At 41.2% G+C, this 20,844-nt stretch overlaps 1 protein-coding gene across 3 annotated transcripts in view; it reads left to right on the top strand.

Annotated features, from left to right (window-relative positions):
* The window catches only part of KLHL3 (kelch like family member 3), a 48,347-nt gene that overhangs the window by 7,923 nt on the left and 19,580 nt on the right, over positions 1-20,844 (top strand). For all 3 annotated transcript variants that reach the window (XM_035105507.3, XM_035105506.3, XM_088661936.1), the window contains exons 2-5: positions 4,261-4,374; positions 7,827-7,933; positions 14,336-14,457; positions 18,594-18,756. In XM_035105507.3, coding sequence (XP_034961398.2) covers positions 4,261-4,374; positions 7,827-7,933; positions 14,336-14,457; positions 18,594-18,756 — 506 coding nt within the window. The remainder of the gene's footprint in view (positions 1-4,260; positions 4,375-7,826; positions 7,934-14,335; positions 14,458-18,593; positions 18,757-20,844) is intronic.

Raw genomic sequence — 20,844 nt, 5'->3', positions numbered from 1 at the left:
GGTTGGTGGTGGAGGCTGAAATGTGGAGCCAGAAACTGAACGTAAGTTCTGAAGTTGTCAAAACATTGTGACTGTGGAAAGAGAGAGCAGAGTGAAGAAGCAGTTGTTAGCCAGTTGCCATCAATCTCCCAACCTTCTATCCTGCTTTACTCCAGGCATGTCAAACTCATATGGGGTCAGGGGGTCCAACGCTTCTTTGAGAAGATGCATTGGGTCCACCCCAATAATATTGTTGCCACGACCACCCTGGTTCCGACTGGCCATTCAGCTCCAGTGTGTTACCCCAACATTTGTGCCACTATGCTCGTTGTCTTCCAGTTACCTCTCATTTCTCCAAGCACCTGAGCAACCACCTGCAGTCCTTGTTCCCACCATATAAACAGGGGTGGGAAGCTTTTCTTTCTGTAGAATAGGAGTGGGGTTCCATGACTTGAGTCTAGCAAAGTTGTCCAATTAGCACAAGGACTTCCTCCACCCCGGCAGCCCCAAATCTGTTCCACGGGTTTGCCCAACCCTCTGGTGCAGGAGTGGAAATCCTGTTGAGCTGGTGGAAGTCCGTTTGCTCACAGGACAACATTTTATTACATGACCCCTCAGCCCTAGGACTGAATGTAGCCCTCTGAGTGTTGTCTTTACTTTGGGGTACTTTTTAGGCAGTGATCTCTCTCTGTGCCACCCCCCCCCCCACATTGACCTTGCTACTTCCCCTCCTCAAGTAACTTAATTGCTTTGATGGAGAGGTGTGAGAGTTTATCATCATTTCTTATCTAGGAGGGAGAGAGCAAGGCTGTTACGTCTTCACCTTTTGTTCACTGGTATATTGCCTTATCACTTACTACGGTGTTATTTCAATATTCTTTTTTTTATAAAAAAATAATTTTTATTGGATTTTACATAGAAAAAAAGAAAATACAAAAAATATATAAAACAATGTCATCAAATCTTGTTCTTCAATATTCTTCACATATAAAAAAGTATAAAGTAAAAGAACCCATATTAATAGTAAAAGAAATATAATCATACTTTTCAACTTCAAATCTAAACCTATCGGACTTTCTCGTTCCCCCTTCTTGAGTTCTCAGTAATTCACTAGTTATTGCAGTTTCCAATTCTAAACACACATTCTTTCTTCTAGATTTAACTTCTTCTTAACTGTTAACCCTTTACACTTCACATTGCCTTTTTTACCCAATATTCTCTACCCTTTTACCCCAAAATGTTCAAACTTAACTAGCAAATTCTTTTACCCCCTTTTTATTCCTACCCATAAAGCTAAATCTACCCCCCTTTCCTTGGAATCGGTGTCTCCAGAGAGTTCAGCCAGCTTCTTAATACATTCCGAGTTCAGACCATTTTTTATCAGTCAATAAAGATTAATACAGTTCTCCCTCACCCCACTCCTGCTCTGTCCCAATCTAAATTTCGCTGAACCCTTTCCCCCCTCTGCTGTATTTCGAACACTTTATTTCCAATCTCCTTCTCTTTCTGCCCCCCTTCAACTTCCTTCTCCCCCTCTCTCACTGGGGTAACGACCTTTTTATTTCAATATTCAACGGTATGGCGATTTATTGCACAGCACTGCTTCCTACAACAGCCGCTTCAATCCGACATCCTGAACATTCCCATCACCCATGTTTGTTTTCCCAGGAGGAAAGGGAATTGCTGCCTCTGCAATTCACATCAATTTTGCCTTGGTGGCCTATGCTATCCTGGCATATTCCATATGTACCATATGCGTTGACTGCTGTGCAGCTAATTTAAATGGAAGTGGGGAAGAAACTGGTGTTGAGGTGTGTGGTAGCAGTCACTGAAAGGTAAAGCTCTCTTTCCCCACCTGATGGTGTGAAGTCTGTTAACTGTCATGGGCTATACTGGAGATCCCAAGTAAGGACACAGGCCTCAGGCCTCCTTTAGAATTACTGAGGAAGACAGCTGTGCAGTTAGGAGCAATATGGATTCTTAATGCTTCAGAACATGAGGGGCTAAGGAAGGGTTTAGCCTCTGCTATAATAACTGGCCCAGCAATACATCGACTACCCCCCCCCCCACATAAGTAGGTAACTGTCATTCCTTCCTATACAGAAGACTAAAGTACTGCATTGTGGGAAAGAACCAGAGGCTTGTTTAAATGGGTGGATGGAGGAGAGTGTCACAGGAATATTCCTCTCTGTGTGTGTGTCTTTCTGTGTGTGTGTATGTGTGTGTGTGTGTGAGAGAGAGAGAGAGAGAATGAAGAGGAGGAGGATAGGAGAGCTAGAATGAAGAGGTGGCTGAAAGGGATAGAGTATACAGTACTAGAAAGGGATGAGGCAAGATGCTGGAACATTCCTTTCACCTCAGCCTCTTTCCTGGTATTTCATGGGCCTTTTTTTTTTTTTTTGCTAACAATTAATATACTGTATACTGGTGATGATAAAAACAGCTACAGTAAGATTTGCAGAAATATATCTGGGACAGCAAGAAGGATTCTACAAAATGTTTTCAAAGGAATCTCGAGCTCGATTAACCCAGGGGTCGGCAATGTGCGGCCCACGAAGACCATTTTACCGACCCACGAGCTGCCCCCAAACCAAGCCACTCGCACAGTGAGTCCCCCCCCCCCGTGCTGTGCTAAACCAGCGCAGTGCAGTGCGGGGACTCGCCAAGTGGCGCCGGAAATCACGTCTGCGCATTGACACCAAAAATCGCTTCTGCGCAGGTGCAATTTCCGGCGCCTAGGCATGCACAGAAGAGATTTCCGGTGCTGCGGACATGTGCAGATGCGATTTCCAGTGTTGCACTGCGCCAGTCCGGCCCACGGGCGATCTCCGTGGGAGTGATCTGGCCCATGGTCGGTAAACCTTGCCGACCCCTGATTTAACCTTTATGATGGGGGTGTAAGGCAAACATTACTCCAGTTTTCTGTTCACCAGCACGTTTTGTGAACTGTGTTGTCTTTCCTTGTGCATACACTGCTACCACACCAGAGGTCCATGGCCTGCATGTGCAGGGGCCGATGGCCTAGTTTAAATGTGTAGCTGGTTGTATGGAACACCCCATGGCTGAATTCTGTCTTGCCCAGAGTTATGTTTAAATTGGGCTTCTCTCTTTAGGAAATGGTTCCGGCCCTTTGCTGAAGTATTTGCATACAGCTGTATTGGCAGTGCTGTTAGGGAATTTGTTTTGTTTTGTTTTGTCTTTTTGTTTAGGGGAGAAACTGGTTTGGCAAGCTTTTTTGTTTGTTTCCATTGCCTTTAGATCTATAACCTGGCTTTTTTAAATTAAGGAAATACATTAACTCTGATTAACTTAATGCATTTTAAATTAAACAAGGGTTTTGGGTCTTTTATGTAAGGTCCAGTTCATAAGACCATGAAATTACACAGAAATGTTGGGGAAAAGGACACATGGACTAATTTTTATGACATGTTGTGAGGTGCTGTGCATTTTGTTTCATTGCTTAACTAAGTCCTGATTTCCATTGCACATTGACAGTTGTTTGTGCCCACATAATAGATGTGCATCTATTGAAACATTAGGAACTGGACATGTAGTGAAGAAAACTCATTCTGTACACCTACATTCATTCCTTTTAAGGTAATATGAACTGACCTTCAGTCTTGGACAGAAGGATTAATTGGGTTGTTTTGCATGTTAACTATAGAGGATGTATAAGTGTCTCCTGCAGAGAAAATGTGCAAGTTCCCCTTTGCACAGTGCTTGGATGCATGGAAAAAGGATGTGTGACTCACAACTATTCCTGCTTCCTTGTAATGTGCAGAATAGTTTATACACTTGCCTATTCTAGGTTTAATAAAAAGTATTGGGCTGTGGTTTTTTTGTGTTCAGTAGATAAGAGATCAATGATAAAACCACTGTAATCTGACTGTTGTATTTTTGAAATGATCATTTTCTGCCTGCCTTTCTTAATTTTTTTCAGAAGTGGGTAAATATGCATATGTCTTACTTGAAATGTGAAATGCCCAAGTCTAGGATTCACAAACATTTGTATCATTTCAGGGGGAAAACATGCATGCCTCTCTAGCACATATTTCACATAGTTGTGTAGAAGGCATGTACAGCATAGTTGAGATCTTAAAAGGGTGCTCTAGTTACACTTCAGAACATAGTGGAGACAGCTGCCAATGCCAGATAAAACCATGAAACTGATACCACAGTCAATGAGCATGACAGTAGTTTTGCATGAATTGTTATTGGGTCATATTTTCCCTTATTTCTTGAGAATTAAAAAAATCAACTTCCTTTCCCCCCTTTCTTTAGCATCAAGAGATCCCCCCAACCACTTGAGGAAGATGAAGATAAAGACCAGCGAACAGTGACCATCAACCCTTGTCACATGGGAAAGGCATTCAAAGTCATGAATGAACTAAGGAGGTACTTCTTGTGCTCAGTTTGCATTGTCATGCACTTGCCGCTTGTTAGTTTGAATAGGAGGCATCTAAGCTACATATTTACTTTGTAAAAACGAGGTTTAGTTCAAGCATTGCTTTGAAGCAGGGTTGTGTCTCAAAATACAAAGTTCTGTGTCATGTCGGTCTCACAGATCACATGGGTAGTTCTCACACAAGGATGGTACTTTTATACTAGTGTGGAAAGTTCTTCCATTGTTCAGATCAGTCACTTGATGCAAAACCTCATAAGAACATTAAGGGCCTGCTGGATCAGGCCAGTGGCTTATCTATAGTTGAGCATCCTGTTCTCACAGTGGCCAACCAGATCCCTGTGGGGAAACCCTCAAGCTGTATTTGAACACAAGAATGTTGACAATTAAAATTAATTAAAATAATTATTTATCAGCTAATTATCTATCCCATTGCTATCTTCACATTTTTATAATTCTTCCATTAAAATTTTCCTCTATTGCTTAAGGGTTCTTTAACCCCCTCCCCCTCATATTTCATGTCAAATACTTGAGGGGGTATTGGGACAAAAAGTATGCACGGGATTTTTTAAAGCTTTGTTTACTAAATACAAGTAAGATAAACATGATAAATTGGATTACTCTCAAGGGCATCAGAAAATGTTCCAATGCAAATTGTTCTACTTTGCATAGATAGGTGAAACATCCCTGGAAGCTCACATCACTGGGCACAGGTAATGAGACTTTATGGCACTCATGAGTTGGGCCTGCCTCTGATAATTGAGGCAGGTCTACATTCCTGCCTTCCGGCACCCCCTACACCATGCTGCCTGCTCTGTATTTCAGACTCTTTCATACATGCCTACTCAGAAGTAGGTTCCACTGAGTTCAGTGGGGCTTACTCTCTGGTAAGTAAGTATAGGATTTCAGACTAAGTTGGTAGAAAGCACTCCCAGGACACAGAGAGCTGCAGTTATAGTATACTGCTGGCATTACAGTCGTACCTTGGAAGTCGAACGTCTTGTAAGTTGAACATTTTGGTTCCTGAACGCTGCAAACCCAGAAGTGAGTGTTCTGGTTTGCGAACATTCTTTGGAACCCGAATGTCTGATGGCTTCTGATTGGCTGCAGGAGCTTCCTTCAGCCAATTGGAAGCTGCACCTTGGATTCCAAACATTTTGGAAGTCGAATGGACTTCTAGAACAGATTCCATTTGACTTCAGAGGTCGAATGTACTTGAATTGCAACACACTCTGACCATGACAGGAATATAGCACTCTTCAGAGGTAGCTGTAGAATTGCTGCAGATGCTATAACGCATAAAGGCTTGCCATCACATTACTGAGCAAAAATTCCTTGATAATAATCCAAATGGTGGTGTGCTTTTAAGTGTTATGGCAATGCTATCAGATGAACACATGGAACAGCAGCTCCTCTCATCATGTCTGTAATGTCAAAAGGGGCCTCAGCATTATGTTAAGAGTCCTAAGCCCCCCCAGTTATCTTGGGGCTGATAGCTTCTACTTCTAGTCTGCTGTCACAGAACAGGAGGGGACTGGAGTAAAGTTGCTTATGTGCCTGAGCACTTGGCTGCCTAAGTTATGTGGAATATGTACTTGGAGTGATATAATATTAGGTTATTCCTTTTGTAACTTGAGTGCAGCGGGGGATAATGGGGGAGCGAATGACAGTGCTGCTCTTTGTGGAAACTAATGGCTTCTTTTGCGCATGATGCCCTTTTGAACATGTAAGACTACAGCTGCCCTTAAGCCTCTGTTGTCTCTTTCCTTGTGTGCTTATTACCGATTTATGCTTTTGGCTCCCTGCTGCTGCTGAGCTGTAGTAGAACTAAATTGTGGCATTTGCTTGAATGCCTTAAATCTGTTGTTTTTTAGCAAAGACTGATTTCCATGGCAATATTACGCACATGGCAAGTCTGGACCAGTGAGAACTTAATGATGGCTGGGGACAGGGGAGTGTGTGTGTGGGGGGGAAGCTGCACTTTACTCCATACGTATCTCTGCTGGGTCAGCTAGTGGCCATTCCTGTAGGAGGTCAAGCGGCCACGAATGCATCGGGTCCCTTAGTTTATAATATTTCAGGCAGAGTCCCTTGCATTCCTCTCCTCCCCGCACTGTAAAGTATATAGTGGGTAGGTATTATGTCAATAACAGGTGCTGCCACCTTCCCATTTTGCTTGGAGTTCCTGGACTGGCTAGTGTCAGTGATAGCAGCTGTGCTTTGAGCCTTCACTGTCACAGAGGATCTACTGAGAACAGGTGGCCCTTGTCCAGACATGGTGACCTTGGTAGTGGAAAGCCTCCTTGGCTTAACCTGTGGAGTCCCCTCCTTTCCCTAGGTGTTGTGTAGTATGCTAGACTTGTGTGCTGCAAGAACCCCAGTGGCTGGAGGCTAGTGTGCGCTATGTGGCTAGGGTACTATTTTAGGGTATCAGTGGGGGGTGTATGGGGCATGGGAGGGAGGAGAGTTTCCTTACCCCTTTCTATTGCGTTGCCTGCTCTTACTATTCATTCTCTGTATCTGCTGCCTCTCCACCTGGGATATCCCAGTGGCAAGTCCTTTTTGTGTGTGGCATCCCTAAGCAGATAATGCACAGTTTGAGCTACAGTGGCCTTTGGCGCTGTTGCCCACTCAGTCCCTTTGCAAACCCCTTGTACAGGGAACATAAACTAGAAAGGCTGGGAGGGAAATAAGTTGCCAACATCTGCTTCTTGGCAGCCATCACAAATGGTCCCTTCCACCTAGCAGGCCTATTGGTAGCAGGCATGGCAGTGTTGGGAATCATCTGGTGGGGGTGGCCATTCGTGTGTGGTCTAGCCTCTGTTTTGAGGACAATGCAGGAGGTTTGAGGTAAGTGTATGTTCTCTTTGGGGGCTATTTTTCTGGAAGGGCTTGAAGAGGGAGGAGACTCAATGCAAGACTGATGAGGCTACTGCTGTGTTACCAACTGCTTTGAATAAAAGACAAAGGCGCCCCCCCCAAAAGATGTTTCTTCATGCTATTCCCATTTATTTAAAAATTACTCGACAGCCAATAATGGATGACTGGTCTTAAGACACCTACACATAATTACAGAGGGGGAAAAACCTTTTGCATAAGCTGTAGATATAAATATATTCAGCTCAGTGTTCATCAAAACGGATGAGGTTTTTTTTAACAGGACTGTTCTTTGTATGTTTGAACACTTGCATCTTGACTTCACCCACATATTGAAATAAGATTTGCAAGACTGTAACCTTGAAATCTAGCTAAATTGTCATGTTTGTTAATTAAAAATGAACTGAATATTCCAGAAGGCTGACTATAGAGGCTACAGCAACATCCCTCTTAATAGTGCTGTATAGCAGAAGAGTCATTGAAGGAAACTAGACCATTTCAAGTCTGCATATAGAAAGCGCAGTTTGGAAGCATGTTCTGAAACCATGATTTTTTGGTGTCTTCACAGCAAACAGCTTCTCTGTGATGTGGTGATTGTTGCAGAAGATGTTGAGATCGAAGCCCATCGTATTGTCCTGGCAGCCTGCAGTCCGTATTTCTGTGCAATGTTTACAGGTATCTTTGGGCCTTTGAGCAAATAACTGTTATTTGATGATTATAATATATTTGGAGTCAAGTTATGTGTTGGGTGCTAGTGTAGGGTGCAGATTCTAAGATGCAGATTAGTTCTATTTGGTATCCATTAGAGTTTGAGTATAGGCCTGTGACTGTTTTTCAAGGGGGGAAATGAAACATGTATGGGGGGGGAAGGAAACATGAGGTTTAAACTTTACTATGTGAACAGCAATTTGTGTGTGTTTCCTGATCATGTATCCAGCATTAGGAGCATTCATCCCAGACTTGATTGTACTGGTGAGGCATGTCAAAGATCAGAGTAAGCTCTATAATGGAGACTATTTTCATGTTAACGCCATAGCTGTCAAGTTCTCCCTTTTTAAAGGGAAATTCCCTTATGCTGAATAGGCTTCCTTGCGAGAAAAGGGAAAACTTGGCAGCTATGGTTAACGCTGCCATGGGCCAGGGCTCAAGTTTGTAGGTGAGCCTGAGGCTGAGATTTGAGGGATATTTTGTGGGGATTCAGCCTGTGTGCTGCCACTGATTCCTGCAAAAACACCACCACCACATTTACTATGCCTCCCTTTCTTTCCTTTGTCTCACCCTCTCTATGTCACAGCTTTAACATGTGAACTAGTCCTTAGGGATTTTGCTACAAGAGAACAAAAGACACTGCATGGGGAATAACACAGATTTTTGAATGACTGTTTTACAGAAAATTGTTTGGTAATTAATTGTGGAAGTATATAGCATCATTAATATATTTTACATCTGATAGCTTGCTTTTGAGGTAAGGTATGGATTTTCTGCTTTCACAATAACTATTGCAGTTGCAAACCATAGTTACTTTCCTCCTTGTTTGGCAAGTGGCAAAATAGACAGACATCTGTGTACTCATCTCATGTGAGGGTCCATGTGGGGTTTGGCTTTTTTTAAAAAATCAGGACACTTCCATGTAAAGACGCTTGTCTTGTGAGAATTGGCCGTTAGACGTAGCAAGGTGCTAGTTTAAAGTGAATTTTAATATATGTGCTGATACTACTTGTTCAGGTTGACTCCTGCAAAGGTGAAATGTAGGTAAGGACCTAAATTAGTGAGCAATTGGTGGATCTGGCTCTTTAAGGACAGACGCCTTCTGGCCCCAGAGTGAAGATGGAAGAGGTTGGGACCTAATCCTAATCATCACTGGGTCACTTTAAATTAAGGTGCACCAGTGGCAACCACTTCTGTTGTAACCTTAATTCAAAACAGCAGGACAGGGGAGGGGAAAGTCATGTGGTTGCCATGCTACCACGCCATTATCCGTTTCTGCTTCTTGATTAACAATAAACTAAGTTAAAAGATGCTTATGTGGTTGCCAAGCAGTGACACATGTGATTGCCTCTATTTCATCCCTTCTCTCTTTTAATACTCACTAGGGAAGCCAGTATGAACTTGTAACAGCAGTCTCTTCACAGTCCTCCTTGGCCTAAGATGGCAGGAACAGAGGAGAGATTCTGGTAGTGCATGTAGCCAGAAGGTTCAATCCCTTTGTAGCCAGAAGGTTCAATCCCTGGCATCTCCAGTTAAATTAATCAGGTGAAGGAAAAGGGCTTCCTCCCTGCCTGAGACCCTGAAGAGCCACTGATAGTCAGAGAAGACTGCAGTGGGCCAGATGGGCAAATTTTCAGACCATGTATGAGACAGCTTTATTATGGGTTCATTTATTTATGAATTCATTCCATAACAAAAATAGCAAAGAGGAATACTGCATATAAAAACAAAATCAGCATAAGTATCCATGAAAAGGCATAAATAAATACTAATGGGTTAAAATAAAAGAAATTCATGTTGTAAAGGCCTGTCTAAACAAAAGACATCTAAAGGCAAGGAGGAATGGTTGCTGCTGAACCTCTACTGGTAGTCAGTTCCACAGGGCAGTGCCTGCCACCCTAACAATTCCTTTCCAATTACCATACTTCTTCCACCAGTGAATGAGAGTGAGGAAAACTGTGACCTCCTCAATTCAGTGTTTGGCCCACAGGCCAGTTTAGTGCTGATTTAGTTGCTGACCCCTGACCTTCAACTGCATAAAATGACAAAAGAGGGGAAGTTATACAACAATTTAATAAAACCTAGTCTCAAGCTTTCAAGCACAACTGGTCTAAAGTTAGAGGTACTCAGCTATTGTACGAATACATGAAATACACAAATAGCTCAAAAGAGCCTTGCCTGACATCATCTCTCTCTCTTTCTATAGCACTTATAAAGAAGCGCCAGCAAAAATAAATGCTGTATGAGCTCAAACGCCCACCCTCAAGCTGCTCCCTCCATGGATGGGGCGGCAGCTTGTGCAAATGATAAGAGATTGCAAATTTTTCCTCTTAGTAAGAGGACCAATTGCAGCTTCCGTTACAGCCCCAAACATCTATCTACATCTGGGACTGTATATATTTCACAATTAAGCAATCACACTGTATATATTGAGTTGGCTTGCATATTACACCAATCCTGGCTGGACTACACTGTCTGACAGTTTGTTTCTTGGCCCAATTCAAAGTGTTGGTTTTGACCTATAAAGCCTCAAATGGCTCAGGACCGCAATCAGGGGCGTACCCAGGATCAAAACGGGGGGGGGGGGGGAGCCATGGTCGTTCAGGTTGTGAAATTCCAGCACAGAAAAAGCGAATGAAACCAAAATTTTAAGAAAATTATATATAATTATAGCAGTGCTTTATTACGGTAGTTATTACAATTATTTGCTTGATAATTTTTTAATTTTTTATTCTAGTTACATGTCTTATATTAATATCATTTTTCTTGGGTTTGAAGAAAACTTGTTCAAAACTTTCATTTCAATCCAGTCCTGATTTTCCTTGAAGAATTTCCGATGGACGCTCATCAAACACAACCCAGTCAGTCTGTCCTCTCCCATTGTACTTCTGAGCCAGGTCTTTATCCTTTAAAATTTAATTTTCTACAGAAATTACTTAAAAAACAAAACAAAAAACTTTATTCACTTTTTAAAAACATACATGGAAATAAGAAAAAAAAGACATGAACATAACCAACACAACTTAACAAAAATTTCAACGTAACAAAATCTCAAACATAAAAACATTCAAATAACAAAAATCTCAAACAAAAAGAAACAAACAAATATGAAATAAAATTGAATCCAAATCATATATGCATAAAGATAACATAACTTTAAATCATATATATAATAATAGTAAATAATAATAAACAAGAATAACAATATAACAGAAACATCCTGAGATTAAACAACACTAAAAAGCTTCATCCCACTGCCCTCACACCCCCTCCACCACTTGTGACTTCCAGCCTCTCCTATATACTGATTTATGTTTCCTTGATGTATTGCATACTTTATTCTGTTTTCCTTTTTTTCCTGCTTTTTTACTTTTTGTGCCCTTCATACCTCTGCTACAAGATTCGCTTTCTCTACCTGTTTCTTTAAATATAATTTGAATAATTACCAATCCTTCCCTGCTTTCTCTTCACTTAACCCTTTCAATATTCCCACTTTAACTGCTAACTTTTGATAATTTGTTAATTTGATTAGCCAATCTCCTTTACTCGGAACTTTTTTGCTTTTCCAATTTTTTGCGATTAAGAGTCTGTCGGCTACTGTTGCGTGCATCAATACACATCTGTCTCTTACTTTAATTTCTTCATTTAGCTTGCCCCAAAGGAATATTTCTGGCTCTTTTCTAAACGAATATTTAACTATCTTTTAAAATTCTTTATATATTTCATCCCAGAATTTTTTTAAAAAAATTTCAAAAAGGTAAGTTAAGTAATTTCTGGAGCCAAAAATGCCGTGGTAGATATCACCCAAAGAAGCAATACTTCAAGGACCGCCTCACCCCACATAAATCAATCCAGACGCTGTGATAATCATGTGAGATCCTTCTTTGTGTGCCTCCTCCATGAGAGGTCTGGAGGGTGGCAAAACAAGAGCAGGCCTTTTCCGCAGTGGCTCCCCATTTGTGGAATGCTCCCTCCAGGGAGTCTGGCTGGTTCCTCCTTTAGGTGCCAGGTGAAAAGATTCCTCTTCAACCAGGCGTTTGGCTGGTTAACATTCCATGGCCTTTTAAATGTGTTTGTGGGAGGGGTGGTGGTTATTGCTTTTGTCTGATTACATATTTTGTGTTATCATGTTGTATTTTTATGTTTTGAACTCCCTGTGATCTTCAGATGAAGGGTGGTTTACAAATTTAATAAATACTTAATGATGGTGATGAAATAATAATAATAATAATAATAATAATAATAAAAATAATAAAAAATACCATAGTTTAAAAATAGTTTAAAATAGTACGGCTTAACACTGTGTGTGCAAACCAGGCCAGTGATATTGGGCCAGACCACAACTGCCTTAGCTGCTCAGCATTTCCTGCACCTCTTTTTTCACTTTTAATTTTTGTAAAGTCAGCTTTCCAGTTCTTAAGGCTATTCAAGTTGAATGTAGTCACCACATGGGAATGTTTGCCCATTTCTTAAATATATAAGTGCCTCAGCAAGACACACAACTGTGACTGTTTTTGAACTTTTCCATGGTTGCTGTTATTTCAATTCTCATTACTAACTAGTAACATAGTGCTAGTTCGATGCTGAACTCCTGATGCTGTTCGACTGCAGCTCTCATCATGCCTGACCACTGGCTTTGCTGGCTGGGCTGATGGGATTTGGAACCCACAACACCTGCAAGGCACCATGTTGTCTGCCCTGTTTGTAAGAATAGAAGGTGTTCATTATACCCATCTGTCCATATATTGCTGCAATATGTTATCCCTAATTCATCTATGGAAGTAGATTATTTTGTCTTTTCTTACTGTCTTAAAAAGTTTTCACACTGAAATGGTGTTTGCATTGGTTTCCAAATGTTATGTGTATAGTTTACCCCCTCCCCATGGTTCCTCTCACATGGATGCACTAACCACTGCAAAATGAATGGAAAAGCCCCCCCCCCCGGCCAGGTGAAAAAGAGAACTGGGCTCCTGCACCTTTAGTAATTGTGCAGAAAAGGGAAACAGCAGGTGTAGTTTGCACATCAGGCAAAACTTGCTGAAATTCCATCTTCTCTATGACTTTTAAAGGTACTGGAGCCCTGTCCTCTATTACACCTGATGACCCTATTAACTTGAAACAATAAATTACCCAATATTATAAACTAATGTGGCTTCAGAGGTACAGTATGATTTCTCAGCAAAGAAAATTATAATGATATTTAAAATGCAGTTTTATTTCAATCTTTTTTTAAAAAAAATAACACTTGGAATTTTGCAACATGAAAAAGTGCAGGGGATGGTATTTCTTAAAACAGACATGGCAAACCTTTGGGCCTCCAGAGCTTGTTGAACTTCAACTCCCATCAACCCCAGCCAGCATGGCTAGTGGTGAGTGATGGAAATTGTAGTGCAACAACATCTGGAGGGCCTCAGGGTCCCCATCACTACCTCAGAAGATGACTTCAGCCATGGAACACTGCAGGTTGGAGGAGTGCCTTCCCTACTCAAATGTCAATTGCCCTGGATCACTAGTGCAGGTGACCATCTGACCATGTCAGCAAATGTAGGGAATCCTTACCACTTGGTTAAGACAGGAGTAGAACTGTGAAGTTTGACAATATCATGCTAGTAGAATTTGTAATAGAAAGCTATTATTTGAATTTGCAACTTCCCTCATAATAACTTCTATTGTTTCTCACACATAACAAAGAGAAAAGCCATTCAAAAGTACATACATTTGGTACAACTTGCAGTGGACACAAGATATTCTGGCCTGTCCCTTATACAGACCTCCCATTTGAAGGCTATGTCACGGAATACAGACATGGAAGTACTTTCCAATGGAACGTACTACTGCAAAATGAATGCATGGGATCTTAAGATACATGCAAGTTACCAATTCCTTTCTTTTGTAGACAGGTTTTCTTCAAAGGAAGAGCAATCCTATTGAGTGAGTATAACGCTAGTAGCCTGTTCCTTTTAAGAATGTAGAAAAGGGAACAAAGAATATTTCTGTCTTTCTCCATGGAAGAGTATCAAACAGAGTCAGCTGCTTTAAAACATATTGTTAAAAAAAGAAAAGAAAATTGGCTTTTCAGTTATATGAACTGTAGCTATCTGTTCTCAAAGCTGTGCAGCAGTGATGCCTTAACTTGCCAAACAGATTTTTAAAAGTAATTTTGAAAGTGGGAATCATAGACTTGGGAGTATTTCTTAGACATCTAGAAATGGGATCACGGTTTAGAATGTGCTAAAAGTGTTTTTGTTTTTGTTAAGAGGGATAGGTAGAAATTTCTCCATGTGCTCAGTTGAACCTAAGGGTGAGTGTGTGTGGAAATAGAAACAGAAACCACATTTTGGGGGAATTATTTTTAAAATTGAATTTCAGGAGATATGACTGAAAGCAAAGCAAAGAAGATTGAGATCAAAGATGTTGATGGACTAACCTTAAGTAAGCTGATTGATTACATCTACACGGCTGAGATAGAGGTCACAGAAGAAAATGTTCAGGTGAGGAGAGCTTAAAGGTGCCTTTTTAGTGGTGGCTCCCTTCCTGGAGAGATCGATAAATTGAATTTTAAAAAATTATTTTCCAAGGCTTACCATGAGTGATATTTCTGCCTTTTCTTGTACGTAGTTTTTATGATGAACTTGCTTTAGTGTTTTACTTATGTAAGTTCCCTTCATAATTTTTCATTTTTAAAGGTGAGATGACTCCAATAATAAAATGACTCCAATAATAAAAGATTACCTAGGAATTGAAGTTAGAGATCTTTCAGGATGTGCTTGGAAATTAGGTCATATCACCATCATTACAACCATTATGTTCAGCAATAGAATTCTGCAATGTTTCTTTATAAAATTTAATTATGTTCTACACGTCTTCCCTAAAGAGGGCATCCTCTGGGTAGTAGGTCACATTGTAAATGAATAGCAAATTTGATGTTAAAGGTAGCTTTCTACACACACTTATTTAGGAGTAAATCTAATACGTGGGAAATACTGTGATTACACTGGTAGTAATTTTTTCTCCATTCCCCAGCTGTCTCTGCTTAGATTTAGTATTCTGGGGGCAAAAATATTATGCACTTAAAAGATTTTGTACAGCATTGGTGTAGAATAAGGAATCAGTAATGTTACACTACTGCAATTGTAGAGTGAGTGAGAATTTAAGAGCTTATATTCATGGTTTATCCAGGACAGGAATGGGGAAACTGTGGCCTCCCAGATGTTGGAAGTACCACTCCTATCATCCCTAACCATTTACCATGCTGATAGGAATAGTAGATCAACGTCAATAGTAGAACAGCAAGGTCTACATCCTTAGGGAACTACATCTTAAGGACCTGTTCACATGTCTTTATCAGAAGATTTTAAATTGGGGTAGCCAACTTGGTGCCCTACAGATGCTGTGGTCTACAATTCCTAACAGCCAGCTTGGCCAGTAGTTGGGGTGGTAGGAGTTGTAGTCTGAAGCATCTGGGAAGCACCATGTTGACTGCCCTATCTTCACATAACCCTCAGAGCCCTTTGAGTTTTTGGAATATATTAACCAAAGCTTAGTAAGAGAGCATGTGCGTTACATGCAGAAGGTTCCAGATTCAATCCATGGCATCTCCAGGGAGAGCTGGGAGAGACCCCTGCGTGAAACCTTGGAGATCCATCCACTGCTGGTCAATGTAGACATTACTGAGCTACATGTACTAATGGTCTGACTTGGGGTAAGGCAGTTTCTCATGTTCCTTGGTGGGTTATAAGAAGCTAGATGAATCTGAACTTGTAGATCATGGTGATCACTTAGATACAAGTTAAGCACCCTGGGTCAAAGCACTTTAACTTAAATCAATGGCAGTCTTCTGTGTTTTGATAGTTTGGATTTGGCCCTTGAAAAGTGATCTGGCTGAATGCTTTACTGATATAATTGTTGAAGTTCCTGAACTCTGTTTTAATGGACAGGCCTGCTGCTGAAAGATCATGTGGATTCACAAGTAATGCACTTAGATATTTGCACCATTGGATAATGCTGCTTGCCTGTCTTTCAGTATTTTTAGTGGAAACATTGCAGGCCAGTGCCACTTTGTCCCAGGGGGTTTCTGCTCTGCTATTTGATACACGTATTCCCAACCCAGTTTAATTTCTGTCACTGCTGAATAATTGTATCAAGTGCTGTAGAACAGCAGTCATTTGGCTCCAGACATTTATATAACAATTTAGAATGTTTGAAGAATTTCACATTCCGTATATAAGCAATCTGTGGAATTTTAAAAGGAAATTAATTATTATTGTTCTCATTTTTTTGGGGGGGGGGAAGGAATGGCAAAGCCAGGGGCAATGGTCTCATTCAGACATCACAACCAAGGATGTTGGCACCATTCCTTGTGCGCTCACACATTCCTTCTCTTTGTTTGGTTCTCAGTAACTAGTTTGCCATTTTATAAGAATATAACGCAAACTATGGTTATTGTAGTATGCCATAGTTTTTCTTTTTCTTTTCTTCTTTCTATTTTCATTTAATTAGGCATGAATAGAAATATTACATCATCATAATCAAAACTTTATTATGGTCATAGACCACCATAAGAAATATTCCAGAATCCTAGTATGATCTGTGGTTTCCAATCCTTGTTTGGATGCAAACTGTGATTTGTAGTTAACCATAGTTTATCTGATTTGTATGCCATGGAACATTATAGTTGTTATATGCTTGTTTGAAAGCCCTTTAAATCATAGGGTTGCTTCTGGCTCTACAATTCTATCTGGGCCAACTCCCTGCAATGCAGGCCACTTAGTGTTTAAAGGTCTCAAAGTGGCCTGCAATATAAAACAATAACACTGTATGATAGAAACAGATAAAAACAGGTGTTCAATAATAACAGGGTCCAGTGTTGTGGATCAGGGAAGACCTGGTTTGAGACATAGTTCTCACAAGCTGGGAAGTGAGGAAGGGAATTGGAATGCACAAGAAGAGGAGGGTAAGTATGAGCCTGAAGTATTGCCCTGGTAGGCAATCTAGGCCATCTTTGTAGCAAGAAACAGGGCTATGTGGTTCACAGATAATTAGCATAGATGTGAATTTGCCCTTTACTTGGAACTGTTGCTATAAAACTACACTGAAACTTGAAACTTTTATCATATTAGTGGAATTCCAATACACCGAAGCAGTTCTAGTTGCTGGAAAAAAGAAACAGTTGTTATTAGTTTCCTTTTGCTAATTTAAGTTAATCTGTGCTAGGAATCAAAAGTGTTTGGGAACCAGAGACCATAGCTTAATTAATTTCTGTGTTTTATTGTTGCCTGTTGGGGGTTAGCATTCTCTGAAAAAGTTACTGATTTGTAATATTCCTGTGTGATCCAGCTGGGTTGGATTTTTCTTGCTGGAATAGTACAGTGAATGCACCCCAGGGCACGTTGCAGTTTTACTACTGTTCTTTTGGGATGAAGTGTGTTGAGGCAGTGGATGAACACAGTTTTCTTCTTGCCAACACAGTGTAATGGCAAGGTAAGTCTTTAACGATATTTGTCATGCTTTTCTAGATCATTCCTTGGAGACCTGCTTATGAGTTTGCTTGATTCCAACAGAGTAAATGCATATTTAGCAGTGAGGGAAAGAGTGACATTAATACTGTTTAGCTTTTAAAGGGGCCTTGCCTTTTAAAAATGGCTTTTTCGTTGCTAGAGCTGGTGAGGAGTCTTCTTGGCAGATAAACAAATGTAAGTGCCCCAGGCCATCTTCTCAATCTGCCTTCATTCAGTATTGTAGATATCATTGGCATCACCAGAATGTCACATACAGATATGATTCTTTCAGCAGTATGAGCCCTTTGGATATACTAACAGTTTGCTGCCTGTAATGGAAAATGATTCACGGTGAAGTGATGTACCAGTGCTGTTCATAAAGAAGTGTTTTTTTGTGGAGATGTAAAGTTTCTGTGGTGACTGGCTTTGACCTTGAGGACCACGCTCTTTTTATTCATGATTGGCAAGAGGGCTGTAGCTACCATACATGTTAAGTTATTGCTCATTACAATGACTGTATATAATTTCTCCTGAGGGTAGAGGCTGTATCAGCTTTGTAATGTATGTTCTGTGGAGAGCATGGCTTGTAAAATACATGCAGGGCAATATCATGTAGCCCTTTATACACCATATGGAAGCCCTGTACACTTACAGTGTGGTATGAAAACAACAAATGGGGAATGTGGCCTGAACATAGTGGTAAAATCAAAATCCTGTGAAGAATGAGGTAATGAGCAATGATTTATTCAGTGGGGGATAATTTCAAAATGCAGAAGTAAAAATAGCACAGTATATTCTTCTAAGTTCTTTTTTAAGAACACCACCTACTCTATATACTAATCTTTATGAGAAATCCTGTAATTTTAGGTAGATTTGCTATGACGTACATATCAGAACTATTAATTCTGTCCCACATCTTCATTGCCTTTGAACGGAAAGGGAGATATCAAAAGGATGACTTGCCTGCATGAGATCTCTCTCTTTTTGGTTATGTGTGGTCTGTCTTCTGACTTTGAAATGGCTTCGTTGTCTCTTCCTCAACTGTGTTGTAGCAAGTTCTAACAGAATATTTACCCAAGAAGGCAAAGTATAGTCGTTCATTCTCTGCCATTTTTTCCTCTGCCTTTCAGGTTTTGTTGCCAGCAGCCAGCCTATTACAGCTAATGGATGTTCGACAAAACTGTTGTGACTTTCTTCAATCTCAGCTCCATCCCACAAATTGCCTTGGTATTCGCGCCTTTGCAGATGTGCATACTTGCACTGAACTATTGCAACAGGCCAACGCCTATGCAGGTGATCAAACACGCCTCCAAGTTCTCTCTTGTTTTGAAATATAAAGATACTGATGCCTGGAGGACAATTTCCTGCTTGCTTCCTCATAAGCAAAGAATGAGGGAGGAGGCAGAGAATCAGATGATTGAATCTACTTAAAAGGGTAGAAATACTTAGAATTTTTTACATTTCATTTTGTCATGCTTCCAGTTTTGTACTGAGATGCAACTGCATTTTCTATGTTACTAAAGCCATAGTTTGATGTACCTGCTCATCCTGGACTTTATACTGCCTTTGGTAGCATACATGATGGATACAGGAGGACTGCACCAGCAATGTTATGTGTCCCCTACCCTCTATTATTTGGAAATGTTACTGATTTTCAAAATGTTACTGATTTTCAAAATATGATTTGGATCTATGCCCAGTAGGCAGGACAGAAATACAGAACCCAGGAACATCTCTTGGCTGTCTGTTAAATTTTTGATAGCCTTCTGATAAAGTGTTTCCAACACATATGTTTAAAATTCCTTACAGTGAAGCAGGCTCTTGCTGTCTGAGACTTTAGACCTACTTTCAGTTAACCGCCTTCACAGTAACATTTGCAGTTGTGCTTAGAAACACAGTGATTAGAAAATGGCAGGTGTTAAATAAGATAGCCACTTAATGCAGCACCAGAAATAGATGAAATGAGTAACTGCAAAAGAGGGCATGGGAGAACACAGTCATTAATTTTTTTTCATATGCATACCTGTATATCTGTTGATGTATATGTACATATATATATATATGTACATATGCATATCTGTATATGTACAGATGCAAATTTAGAAATTATTACTATAATTTAAATAGAAATACAGTGTATTTCTTCATAACGAGGAAGATGGTGACAAGTGTTCCTGCTCTGCATCCAGGCACCAACAATTGATGGGCAACTTCAAGGTCTCGCCATTCTCTTTTATTTAAATCAGACTTGGACCAGGCCATTCTTCAAATAAAGGACTGTCCTCTGACAACCCTTCAGATACAGGACAGGCCTCTAGGACAGCGTTTCTCAACCGCTGTTCCGCGGTACACTAGTGTGCCGCCAGACGCTGGCTGGTGTGCCGGGACATGCCGCGGCGAGAAGGGCAATTTGCTGCCTTGTCACATGCCGCCGGCCTTGGGCAGCCCCCCCCCAAAAAAAGAGAGAGAAGAGGCCAGGCGCTGTAGGGCGCTCCGAGCGCTCGGCACTTTGGAGCGCTCCGCTCTGCAGCCGCCGGCCTTGGGCAGCCCCCCACCAAAAAAAAAGAAGAAGAAGAGGCTAGGCGCTGCAGGGCGCTCCGAGCGCTTAGCGCTTCAGAGCGCTCCGCTCTGCAGCCGCCGGCCTTGGGCAGCCCCCCACCAAAAAAAAAAGAAGAAGAAGAGGCTAGGCGCTGCAGGGCGCTCCGAGCGCTTGGCGCTTCAGAGCGCTCCGCTCTGCAGCCGCCGGCCTTGGGCAGCAAAAAAGAAAAGAAAAGAGGCCAGGCGCTGCAGGGCGCTCCGAGCGCTCGCCGTTTCGGAGCGCTCCGCTCTGCAGCCGCCGGTTCCAGGCACCGAGGCGGCAGGCCTCGGGCAGCCCCCCCCAAAAGAAGAGGCCAGGCGCTGCAGGGTGCTCCGCACGCTCCCTCCTGCTACAGCAGCCGGTTCCTCTGGCTGGCTGGGGCGCTCGGTGGTCTCGCTCTACAGGGCATGGAGGTATGTCTTATAGAGGTGGTGTGCCTCGTGTTTTTTTTCACGGAACAAGTGTGCCGTGGCCCAAAAAAGGTTGAGAAACACTGCTCTAGGAAGTAGTACAAATATAGCCAAATTACTTGCAAATCCAGATAAAACCTTTTCAGTCACTTGCTTGCAGCATAATAAGCGAAGGAGAAACTGGTGTCTGGGACAAATGGCTCACTCTTCAAGGTTTGATTTTTAGAATTGTTTAATCTTTAACCAGGCAAGTATTGCATTCAGTTTAGATCTGGCTGTTAGGTAATTATAAGAGCTGTTTTTGTTGTTTTATTGGCCTTCATGCGCCCTTTTACTTCAGCATCCTATGTAATGTTAATGAAAAGTCGTTCAAAAAATGCTATCCAAGTTCTT

This window comes from Zootoca vivipara, chromosome 2 (genome assembly GCF_965207765.1).
Source record: "Zootoca vivipara chromosome 2, rZooViv2.hap1.1, whole genome shotgun sequence".
In the NCBI taxonomy this organism is placed as follows: Eukaryota; Metazoa; Chordata; class Lepidosauria; order Squamata; family Lacertidae; genus Zootoca; species Zootoca vivipara.
This window is presented reverse-complemented; position numbering and strand designations above follow the sequence as displayed.